The 13,157-nt window shown below is 39.8% G+C and overlaps 1 protein-coding gene across 1 annotated transcript in view; it reads right to left on the bottom strand.

Moving 5' to 3' along the window:
* nomo (nodal modulator) overlaps nt 1-12,404 on the bottom strand; it is a 41,188-nt gene extending 28,784 nt beyond the window's left edge. Inside the window, exons 1-9 of the mRNA XM_081380487.1 lie at nt 12,218-12,404; nt 11,611-11,700; nt 8,527-8,572; nt 8,264-8,364; nt 8,071-8,177; nt 7,426-7,498; nt 1,325-1,477; nt 1,053-1,190; nt 733-822 (exon numbers count right to left, since the gene is read on the bottom strand). Coding sequence (XP_081236613.1) covers nt 733-822; nt 1,053-1,190; nt 1,325-1,477; nt 7,426-7,498; nt 8,071-8,177; nt 8,264-8,364; nt 8,527-8,572; nt 11,611-11,700; nt 12,218-12,355 — 936 coding nt within the window. The 5' untranslated portion in view covers nt 12,356-12,404. The remainder of the gene's footprint in view (nt 1-732; nt 823-1,052; nt 1,191-1,324; nt 1,478-7,425; nt 7,499-8,070; nt 8,178-8,263; nt 8,365-8,526; nt 8,573-11,610; nt 11,701-12,217) is intronic.
* Between the last annotated feature and the right edge of the window lie 753 nt (nt 12,405-13,157).

The following is a 13,157-nucleotide window of genomic DNA, read 5'->3' as shown; positions in this document are numbered from 1 at the left end:
ATTAAAAAAAAATTATTCATTAATGATTTAATGTCCATTTGAAGTCAGTACGTAAGCATTACTACAGTTCTTTTAATTGCTTTGGTTCAATTTTCACAAGCAAGTGGTAAATTTCCAAAAGTCTTAGTACTAATCCAAATCCTACAACAGATGATCAAAATGCACTTTTAAAAAAAAAAACATTTCAGCATGTTTTCAATTATGTTATGTACAATACAGAAAATAGGCGTTTCATCTATATAAACATTCCAGATTTATCAAAAATGCATCAGAAGGAGATGCATCAAGTACAGGCATTTAATATTACAGTGTGCCACATCATTATAATATAAACAGAGGACTTACCATGGTAGAGACAAACAAATTACTGCAACTCATCTGGAAAGGGTTAACTACACTATAGACTCCGCCATTTAGTACTGTATTGACAGCAACGTTATAGCAACAAGGCTTATTTCAAACATACTGCATATCTTGCATTATTTGCTACTGAATGAAATGATTGTAAAAAGTACTGAATCATAGACCATATTGTTTTGTTCTGGCGATTAAACCAAATGTTCTCATTACATATTACAATGATATTTATTGTGTTTTGAAACAATGATTCTGTGGAAAGAAAATGGTTTTGAAAATGTACACTTGTTAAAATAGTACCAAAGCAAATTTAAAAAAAAAAAAACCTGAATAACTAAACCATAATTAAACAAGTCAGAGAATTGAGAAACTCACCTGCAACATTAAACTGTTGTGTTGTACTTTGAAATCCATACGAGAAGGAGCAACATCAAAAGTAATTCTCTCTCCTCTGTAATATGGGACCTGCAATTCAAGAAGAGACAAGCTAATAAACTAAGACTGACATTTGTGCTTTATCATTACAAATGATTTAACTTATAAAAAAGGCAGCATGAGATGGAAATAAATATCACATTATTTTAATAAAAAAAAAAAAGACAGGTGTTTATATATTATGCTTCAGTGTGCCAGTAGTTCACAATTCACATTTCATATGGAAATTAGTGACAACAAAAGTAAAAACAGCTTCTTACCACAGAGTATTCACCACTGGGAAGACAGGGAAAGGAGAAAGTGCCATCCTCACGAGACTGGGAGCTGCACAAATACACAAGGGAGGGGTCGCCGATTAAAGCCCCATCCACAGGAGCCACACTGCAGCCATTAATATCCTGGATAAATAACAAATTTGATTAGGAAAAATTTACCAGATAATAGATGATGATTCTGTGCACATTTGTGACGACATTATCATATTATAGAATGACATATACGATTGGCTTTTGAATCTAATAAAACCATTTACCTCCTGTGTTACGCTGGCAGAGTAAAGGAGGAAACTGACTCCCTTCATGGGTTCACTATCACTCTGCACCTCTCCAGAGACATCATAGCCCTTTACCACAAGAGGAGCTGCGGCGGGGGCATTTTCATTCGACACAACCACAGTGGTTGAGCTCTGTGGGGAGGGCAGGGTAAACCAACAAGATTTCTTAGAACAATATAAAAAGCTGGATCAAATCTGAATTTTCTCCAGTTTTTGGCCCTGGTGATCATGTAAAAATGCATGGAAGGACTATCTTGGGCCTCTGTCATGGAATGTTAAGACATATTTGATTCTGATCTTAAATTTTACAAGTCGAAAAAAATAATAATACAACAATCGCTAAATTAAAACCAGTTCTTTCTCTTACTGATCTTAAAAAAAGTGATCGTTGCCTCGATCATTGTAATGCTTTATATAATACATATATTGTATACATATATACAATAGGTATTTGTCGATTTTTATTGTTACGCCTACAGCTTAACAATAAAATGCAGCAGCCAGGTTGCTAATAAATACAAGAAAGAGAGACCATATTCCTGCAGTCTTTCCCTCTCTTTGGTTGCCTGTCAAGCAGTGAATAGAATTCATGATGTATGTTTTAAAGCTCTTCACAGTTTGGCCGTTTGGTTTATATTTCAGAGCTTATCAATACATACTGCTTCTCAAAATCCCTTAGATCGAATAATCAGCTGCTTTTGGACATTCTGCGGATTCGGTCAAAATCAGTGATGCGCGGGTTGATCCAAAATGAGCGGGTGCCTGCGGTCACCCGCGTTTACGAGTCTGTAACGGGGTATGTTGGTACGGGAAGAAGGAGGCGGGAACCGGCGAACATTCAACATATTTTAATAAATAAATCCACAAATACAAAAATGAAAGTAAAAGCCAGCAGCCCCTCACGGACGACTGCTGGCAACACAAACAGAAACAAAACATGAACTAAAACACAGGCCTGTCCTCTCTCGCTCTTCACTGTCGTCGCTCCTCCTTTATGCCTCCGCTCCTCCGTGAGAGATGCGAGACCGGTGCGTCTCACAGGTGTAGCTCATCACAATTACGCCACCGATCTCGCGCCGTCCTCCCACGGCCCTCGACCTCGTCCTGCTCGCCACATACCCCCATCGCCCCTCGCAGGCCGGGGGGTACCACCGAGGCTGCGCCTACTCCCCCTCCCCCCCTCCCCGGGGGGACCGATCACGGCGGCTGCGGTACCTGGGGGTATGGACAGACGAGGCGAGAGTACAGGAGACGGAAGCATGAGGAGCGACAGAGACGAGAGAGGGGAGAGAGGAAAAAAAAAAATTCTTGATCCGGTTCCCGGACACACTGCCGCTCGGTCCTCAACCAGCTGAGAGTCACTCGCGGTGCCATGCGATGGTACTGGACATTCGTTGGGGGACGGCTCGACGCCCTTCCGCCTCCTGGCGGCCGGCGGTGACTCCTCTCGAGGGCAGCCGGCAGCGAGTTTCCCGTTCCCTGCTCCGCCCCCATCATGGCCGACGGCAACAGGCTCCGGCCCACGGCGAACGGGAGCGACTCCTCCGCTCCCTCTTGACGGCAGCCACCCCTCCTCGATCCAGGAGCACGGTGTCGAGCTCTCTGTCCCACCAGATCTTCCATCGCTCCAGCACCATCGCCTCGGGCAGCAATCGGCGGCCGACGCTCCCTCGTGCTGCCCGACCTCCTCAGCACCGCGATTCCTCCCAGCAGCGAGGGCTCTCCGACAGCGTGTCCCTCCCTCTTCCCGGGTTTCGGCACCAGTGTAACGAGGTTCAGATGTTACGGGAAGAAGGAGGCGGGAACCGGCGAACATTTAAAGATTTTAATAAATAAACACACAAATACAAAAATGAAAGTAAAAGCCAGCAGCCCCTCACGGACGACTGCTGGCAACACAAACCAAAAACAAAACATGAACTAAAACACAGGCCTGTCCTCTCTCCCTCTTCACTGTCGTCGCTCCTCCTTTATGCTTCCGCTCCTCCGTGAGAGATTCGAGACCGGTGCGTCGCGCAGGTGTCGCTCATCAGCAATCACGCCACCGGCCTCGTGCCGCCCTCTCACGGCCCTCGGCCTCGTCCTGCTCGCCACAGAGTCATCCAAAAATATTTTTAATGATATTCGGGTTGCGGTCGGTCGGGTCGTTTGAAATAAAGATGCCAATTAAACCTTTGTAATTTATATAGTACTAGACACAATTTTGAAATACATAGGCCTACACTTTATTGGCTGAATAGTGCGGCCCTTGGAAGCAATCACAGCCGAATATAGCAGCGTCAGGCCAACCCCGGCCACAAACTATAGATGCCTTTATGCGCCCTGACCACACGAAAATTCCTCTTCAAGTGAAGAGTAAATTTGTGGATTATTGCGTGGACTTTTGTTGCACAGACCTGCGCCCCTTTGATATTGTTTCGGGGGAAGGTTTTACGAAAGTGGCCCAGGGTCTCATCAACATTAGAGCACGTTATGGCTCAGTCGACGCAAATGGAGTGCTTCCTCATAGGCAAACAGTCTGTGATCGTGCTAAAAAACAGGCCATGGTCGAGAAAGAAGTTTTATCCGAGGTTCTGAAGTCAGCGGTGCATGACAATGGAGGGGTTGCAATAACGACTGATATGTGGACTGATGATTTTAACAGAAGGTCCTACACTGTCTTGACGTGCCATTATATGACAGAGGATTGGAAGCTGGCAAGCCGTGTTATGTGCACAGTGGAATTCGATTGCACATTGCCCAAAACAGCAATCAACATCCACGAACAGATTAATGAGCAGCTGTGTTCTTACAGGATCTCATTTGATCAAGTGGTGCTCGTGAGTGACCAGAGCTCTAACATTAAAGCTGCCCTAAAAAATGATCACTGGATTCCATGTGCAGCCCATGTTCTGAACACAATTCTGAAACATACGTTTAGTGGATCTGACATTGAGGAGGTAACGGAGATGATTGACGCGTGCAAGGGCATTGTCAAATATCTTAAAAAAGCCAGTGCAAGCACAGCTCTCCCATATGGCTTAGTCCAAGATTGTGAGACTCGTTGGAATAGCAAAATTGACATGCTCAAATCTGTGAGCAAGCAATACAGGGAAATAAACGAGCTACTCGAAAGCAGGGGGCAGTCAGAGCGCATGGAAGGCATATATCAAAACACGCTCACAACCGTGATAGATTTCTTGGAGCCTTTCAAGAAAGCATCTGAGGAGTTGCAGGGAGAGGACTACCCGACACTGTATTTAGTGATGCTGTGGTTTTACAATCTAAGCGCACTCTGCAAACCAGTCTTTGGAGACCCTGAGTACATGGCTTTGCTCCGTACGCGCGCACTTGCTCTACTCCATCAAAAGTTAATCCTCACAGACACGCACAAAATCGCCCTATTCCTCTGCCCCCGCTACAAAAGTCTCAAAATGATGACCGAGACTGAAAGGAAAAATCTCCACAGAATCGTTGGCAACCTCATATACCCTGTGTCTTTTGAAGCCGCAGACTCTCCTGAGACTTCAAGCATTACAGCACCACGGACATCTACAGGCGAGGGTAAGTGGCTGCGTTATTAATGATGAATGGGATATTTCAATTTAATGCTGGTAAATGACATTATTGACAAATGCTATTTTACCTTCCACAGACGTCACTAACGAAAGTCAGAGAGAGAAAAGACCTAGAGTGGACTTCGCTGAATGGGCCGATGATGCCGCTGATGTGGCCTAACGAACGAATTGGAGCGTTACCGTGCTGCACACTTTACGCTGAATGACTGTGACGAGGACTGGTTGCTTGAATTTTGGGAGAGACAGGCACCCACCTTCCAGAGGCTTCATGCATTGGCAAGGAGGATCCTCTGCGTTCCAGCATCAAGTGCAGCCAGTGAGCGCACATTCAGCTCCGCAGGTCGTGTCATAGAGGCGAGAAGAAACCGTCTCAACCCAGGGACGGTTGATTCAATATTATTTCTACACAGCGCGAGGAAAGCTAAAAATAAGTAGGCTAATCTTCTGTTTTAGGCCACCAACGGCACCTTATAGCCCTTTTAAGCCCAAGTTAGGCTTACTGTATCTGATTTAGGTTCCTGTGTTAGTTTTATGGATATATTTGTGTAGGCTAAACAATGCAGCCTATTTTATTTTCTTATACAAATGCATATTTTGCGTTTATCTTGTATTAGGCTACTTTTTTTTTACCAACAAGTGGCACCCTTTAGCCTTCTTTTTAAGCCCAGGTTAATGGTATTTGTGAGCATTTATTTATGGATATTGTAGCCTCAGTCTTTTGGCTTAGCCTACCTGTTTTTGTTTGTCTAAAATGCGTTAATAAAGACTTTATTAACATATTCTATGCCTGCATTTTGTGCTTGTGAGAGCTTCAAACATCGCATTCATCAATAATATGCATCTAGACAGCTGAAATGGAAAATGATGGGCCACCAGTTTTGAATGGGCCAGACCAATTGTGGGTGGGCCTTAAATTAAAAACATGTAAAAAAAAAAACAAAAAAAAAAAAACATTATCCAATCACTGCTTAACCTAATAAAAAAAATATTGACTAATATAGCCTGCTGTTATATTATCTGTGCGTATACATAATATAGATTTTAATAGCTTGATGTTCTTTAAATATTTTGTTGCATTGTTAAAAGTTTCGGTGCATAGGCCAGACCTATCCGCGATCGCTCTCCATGGTTCTGACCAAAGAAGAGCGCTTTGGAATCTCCATTATGCATCATATGCATCATACGCATCATACCTGGGCTGCATTTTCCGATAACCTTGTCTCTTAGCGCGCTACGAGGACTCTTAAGGTATAACTTAACTAAGGGTATACTACCACTAAAGGTATATCATTGCTAGGCGTCTTCAGGGCTATCATCCACTCGCGAGGCAGAGGCGCTGAAAGGCATAGGCGCTGGCGCCCTCCTAGCAACGGCGCTGTTTTTGGTAAAACATGATTTTGACGACTTCATTAAGTTTTGTTTTATAGAAAACTCTTTTTAAAATATTTTTGTTTTGTATAAATTGTATCTTAATTTTGATCAATGTTTTATCAATCAATTGCCCGTATTTAATAAATAAGAAGCAAATAATATAGCAGACAATGTAATAAGGCGCAGACACGATCACTTGCATTGCATGTGAACTGGAGGGCGCCGAAACTCAGCTTGTGCCTCACAGATTTGAGAAATATAGGCTATATATTACAGAAAGTTTGAAATGTCTACTTTTAAACGAAAATATTCAAACCAAAATAAATAGGCTACTCTCTGATGAAATGTGCATTTCTCTCTGGCGTTCATGGCGAGTCCGCATCGTCAACTTCATCTTTGCAGCAACACAGAAAACAGCAGTTTATTACTAAACAATTAAATGCCTCCTTGCTAATTTAGACACACACACACACACACACACACACGCACGCACGCACGCACGCACGCACGCACGCACGCACGCACGCACGCACACAAAAAAAAAAAAAGCGGGTCAGGAAGCGGGTCGGGTACAATATTTTCTTTTTTTTTTCTTTTTTTGCGGTCCGAGTTGCGGGCGGGTTAGTTGAAAACGTTGGTCGGGTGCGGGTTGTTTATACATTGACCCGCGCATCACTGGTCAAAATGTAAGGGTGATCAAGCTTTTGCTGTTGCTGCCCCTAGGTTGTGGAATGGGTTACCACTGTCCTTAGGTCATCAACATCGATGATACATGTTCAAGCTGCATTTAAAAACTGACTTGTTTTCAATAGCTTAAACTGTACAATAGTAGCATATGTGGCTGTAGTTTTCGTAGTTTATACTCTTCTGCTGTCCTTTACCTTCTTATTTGTTTTTACCATCTTACTTTCTCTTTTATTATACAGCACTTTGGTAAACCTTGCCATTTTGTGCTTTATAGATAAATTTTATTTGATTTAACAATAAACTCCAAGTACACAAAACTGCATTTATATTTAAATGAGATGCTTTGACATAAATGTAACGTATGAACAAACATAGTAGTATGAAGTGTAGTGGCAGCTTTCTTTGGGTTTTGACCTATTTGTCATTGAGAACTATTTTGTCAACAAGCTAGTTTGTACTTTATACCTGCTCCAGGGTCCATGAGACATGAGAGGCAGTGATGTCATAATTTCCTGGAAGCACCTTGAGAAAAGAATACCTGTAAAACAAGCAAGATAGATAGGGTAACATGTTTTGTCTATTTGTTAATGGAGTATTTGTGCAGTAAAAATCTGAAAATTATTTTGAATTGAAAAGTTAAAGAGAGAACCATATTGTTCGCCATGGGGGATCATTTTACCTGGAGTTTTTATTGTTAAATTTAATAATATTTTATATGTCATGGATATATTATTTTTAATCATTTCAAGAATTCATTGCATACTTCAAACAATTACTCATAATATTTTTAAACAATAATTTATCACAATCTATAGACCAGTGGAGTGAAATCTGAATTAAATCTGTACATGCAGTAATGTAAATCAAAAGTATCAAAAAAGAAGGATCAAAGTTTCATATTTCGCTGCATTCAAACTTTAACTTGCAAATTTGCAAGATGTTAAATGATCTAGGGATTACGCTCAATTATATGTTGAATTTTCTTTTTAGACAAAGCGGTGCAGAGCGGGACAATATTAAGCCCATTGTGTCAGAAGAACTTTGTCAGGATCAGTGTCTAGTCAGACCGCGCCTTACCAGTTTATGAAGAGAAAAAAAAAATCTACTCACTGGCCTCCAGCTTGGGTGAGGACACTCTGAAGAACATCATCTTCTCCTGCTTTACTCAAACTTACTTCAACACCAGCAGGCCCCAACAAATGCCCTTTACTCAAGACCTGAATGAGTGAAGAAAATGATCAGATTTTTTTTTACCTTACCAAAAACTGAATTACAAAGTCAGATGTACAGAATTTCAACTTACAGTTCCCAGGACTGAAAACCCTGTAAAAACGAAGTTGATGTCTTGTTCTTTAGTGCAGATGTCAGTAATTCCATCCACATGTAGGTCCACAGTTGTTGGTTCTGCATACAGATAATGCATAACACAATACATCACAGGTGAATGGTAAGCACAAGTTACACCATGGATTGAATAAGAGCAGATTTAAGAGTATACATGAACTTAAATTATTGAAGATTGAATTATTCACGATTTTATCGCATGAAATCATATCGATTTCTTACCAAAGCTCCATCCTGACGGTGGTTCTATCTTTAGAACAAAATCACCCTGTAAAAGATGGTAGTCCCGATTAGTGCAAACATACACATAAGCTACGATCATGAACTTTGTGCTGCAGATTAATTGTCATACAGATAATTGTGATTAATGATTTAATTCTGTTTTGTTAATGTTTTGATCAGTTTGTACACAATTCTGCTGCTGGAATCCTTACTAGGACCAAGACAAAGGATCTTATCACTCCTATCTTGGAGTCCTTACACTGGCCCCGTGTGAGGTTTCGTGTTGATTTTAAAATTCTCATGCTTACCTTGAAGGCTTTGCATGGTTTGGCTCCACGATATTTGTCAGAGCTCTTAACCCCCTACACCTCAACGTTTGATCTCTGCTCCTCCGAAGCTGGTCTTTTAACTGTTCTGCTAACTCGTTTGAGATCTATGGGTGATAGGGCTTTCGCTTCTTTTGCTCCAAAACTTTGGAACTCTCTGCTTTCTGAGATTAGGGCACACCAACTGCGATTTTAGAGTTCCGGCTAATATTTGGCACTAATTCAAGTGTACTCGGTTGTAAAGGCTAAAAGGGAATTTCCGTTTCGGACAGCAAACTGCTGATCGACCAACCTAAATAGGGTGAGTTTTACCTCTGTTTAATGTAATGTTACTTTAGCCAAGTGTACATGGAAAACCATGGCATGACCAAACCAAAGCTACTATCAGAGAAGTATATTGGTCAGCTTATATCTGTAGTAGTGGTTATGACCTCTGTCTAAAGAAAACATTACTTTAATTTAAGTGTATACAACCGAGGGGGCTATACAAAAATATATTTGATTGTGTAAGCGTGAATGCGACCGTCTAAGGTATTAGCCAATTACCTCTGTTTAGTGACTTGAAGCTGGCGAGTTTGTGATCATGGGCCCACATAATATATTAACGGCCCGAATGAACAATTAATAAGAGTAAAGAGTCAAATAGAACAATCAAATGTATTGCTAAACTATTATATAAATGACCAATAACAAATTGGCATTCCAACTTAAATTTGAGGTTGTGGTAAAATGGAGTCAGATAAAAGTTTAATTGGAATCAAATTACTTTGCCACGTGGAAAAGACAGTAACATGCAGTAAACCTTCACCCGCTTATCGTGAACTGTCGTTGGACCGATTGGGCAGGCCTTACAGGTTCACTGCAGTTTTAAGGAGAAAATACTCTGCAATGGTGCTGCTGACTTAAGAATTTACACAAAGAATTTAAAAACACCACATAGACATATAAACATTTAAAAACTGGATTTTCACCACTGGGGGACTTGTTACAGTCACACCATGTTACTTTCAAAAGGTGATTTACTCCCTTTTGATCACTTCGGAAGACAAGACGTCAGTGTTTGTTTATATACGAACTATAAACTTGTATCCCAGTTTTTCTGAGATAATATGAATATTTATAACGATACTGTGATGTTGAAAAGATATGAAGCTGTATACCTATGACAACTGCTCTCTCTGGCTCAGCGGCAGCACTAACACAGATTTGAATGTTCCAGTGTGATTTTGTCAAAGGTTTAATAGACACAGGCGAATCGTTGTCATTTAGGAATAAGCCCTCGTGGGTGTTTGAATGGAGATCGTTATCTTTTAATGATTAATTGTGCAGCTCTACTGCTTCTCTGATGGTGTAAATTAAGGTGAAGCTGCAGATATAAGGATGAAATACTGCATTGTAAGAGCCTGGCAGGCGGTCCCTCAGCCTGCTCAACTCCTGTTCCAGTTAAAAATAGACGGGCCTGTCAAAAATGAATTTTGCCCCAATTTACACCATCAGAGGAGCTTGCAGCAATTTGTGAGTCCTATGACAATACGTGATTAGTTTCAACTCCACTGGGAAACTTTACCATTCTGCAGATTAGGGCTGCACAATATATTGAATTTCATGACGCATTACAAATTAACTCATAAGGGTTGCATATGCATTGCAATTTGATTTTACTGCATCAATCCGGAAAGTTATGGAGATGAAAAGAGCAGAGAAACATCTAGAAATGCACCCGTTTTCTGGTATGTGCATTGAGCGGCAGCAGTGATGCACGTGTCAAGTAAAGAACCTGCAACTAACCCTAACATATGATAGCTGGACTGTCAAGGGAACTGGCCTGATGCTGTCATCTATCTTCAAGGTAGCAAGGTGTTTTCCTCCAGTGCACTTACATTTTCCTGTTATATTCTTATTTGAATAATGAATATAAAGTCATGCAACTTCAGCTTGCCCCAAGTATCTTTATAATACTATAATAAATATTTCCTTAAATATAGGCTATATGAAAAATTATAAGTTAACTAAATATAATTTACTATGAGGGATCTACCTCTAAGTTTTTCTTTAATATTATTCATCATTTAGTTATTTAAAATAGTCTCGCTGCCAAATTAGCTTCCAAACATTTGGCCAACAAATTTCTGCAGACAATGTATAGAATCATAATGCATTCATACATTTATATTTGTTTTTATAGCCTTTAATTTCTGCATTGTTTAGAGAACACATAGATAGATATGAAAAACGTTTTGTCAGTGAAGTACGGAATATAAAATCTGATACATTGATTTCACATAGAAATAATCTAAACATGTACTGAATTTGATAAAGTACTGCAACCATAAAGCCTACTTTTTAAAATGAATTTGAAACAATTATAAATAAGCAATATGAAGAAATATTTATGCAAATAGAAAAAGCGGAAAGAAGAAATGAATAGTCAAATAAATTAAAGCTCCACTCTCCACATAATTTGCTTATATTGATGTTGTAGATGTCATTTTGCACAAGTACATAATATAAAATAAGCATATTGTTTCCATTAATGCTAGATGATACTTTTTACAGAGGGTCATTTTTACTTAGTTCTTTAAATAGAACGAACAGGAAACATGCATGTTGGAGATGTCAGTTTTTTATGGCTTAAAATCTAGAAAGAAATAGTGGAATCATATGTTCCTCGATATTGTGTAGCCCTACTAAAGGTGAGGCAATCTGAATGTTCAAGAAAAAGATTCAGAATACAAGACATTCTAAAGAGTTACAGTACCTTGTCATAGAGGGGGACCATGAAGTAACCATTGATTGGTGCACAGTCAGTCTGATATTTCAGAGAGCCCTGCTTAGTGTACAACTTTATCTGTAAAGAACACATACATAGTCAAGGTTGGCCATAAACTCATTTTAAATTCATTTTACTTTTTACAATGCCACTGCATTTACATATCTTCGTCAAAATTGTAATATACACTATCATACTTAATCTTAAAAAAATTGAAACACTTGCGAATACTGAGAACAACATGGATTGCTTGACTACCTATATGCAGTTAATTCAGAGAGTTTCAGTGATTAACTTGAGTAAGGCAAATCTAATTAACCGAGACAGATCTGTGATAATAATATTAAACATGCTTGAACAATTGCTGACATTGCTTGACAGGTTGCAAAGCTGACATGCAACCTGTTACCTTCACGACAGACGATCCGTCAACGATCCGTTGATCCAACAGATTATGCGATCTACAACCTACTACAAGCATTACTTCTTAGGAAAGCAGATGACATATAGATCAGATAATCAGTTCAGTTCCGGAACTGCATGCGCTAGCTAGCCAGCTAACCATTCTTAACCCTAAATCTCAAGTCTTTCTTACCTCAATGACAGAGTAATTAATTTCCACGTCTGACTTGACAAAACCCCCACAGCCTACCAAAATATCATCAGTACCATTCACAAATGTCAAATACAAAAAAGATAGAATAAGAAACACTAGCTCTTTAATTCCACCCATCGTGCAGCGCTGGTGTAGCGTACTGACGTACGGTGAATATGGCTCAAATGAATTCAGCCAATCATTTTAATGGCAAATCATTTGAGCTTATTCCTATTGGTCAGTCACGACCGGTGCCTATATTAATTGTTTTCATTGGCTGTTTCAGGAGAGGAACTCGAAAACCAGCATGGGTAGATAATATTCGTCAGAATAAGGTCCTTATCGCATGAATATCTCAGTCATAACTATAATAATATAATATAATAATAATAAGGTGAATGGTTATATCTCGATAAATACTATCCTACTTATTATTTGTAAAGGCAATTTCACACATTTGCATATTTAACCAGTAAATATTTCAATAAAAAACACATAATTTTAGCATTTAATTCAATAATAAATATTCACATTCAAAATATCATGTTTTTCGAAACCTGAAATGACTTTACCATTTACCATTCGCTTGAAATAGCAGGAAAAGCAGTCCCCTCAATCTCCACATGCTGCTACAAACAAAACCAGTAGGTGGTACAATTGGGTGTTGATCATAGACTTGTGTTGATAAAGACTACGAGAAACAGAAAAGACCAAGCAGTGAGTATATAGACCTTATTCAGAGCAGCGCCATGTATGAAAGTGAGGTTGTGAGGGATAGACTTGCCGTGTTTCCAATGTCACCCGCTGTAAAAAGCTGTATAAAGCTCCTAGGTTACTTACAGTTTTCCACAGCTTATATTGGCGGGAGTTTTTTGTCAACTGAAATTTCTTGGAAATATATTTTTCCAGTGTTCCATGAGCAGAACAATCCAAAAAAACA

This window comes from Scardinius erythrophthalmus, assembly GCF_964197995.2.
Source record: "Scardinius erythrophthalmus genome assembly, chromosome: 12".
Lineage (NCBI taxonomy): Eukaryota > Metazoa > Chordata > Actinopteri > Cypriniformes > Leuciscidae > Scardinius > Scardinius erythrophthalmus.
This window is presented reverse-complemented; position numbering and strand designations above follow the sequence as displayed.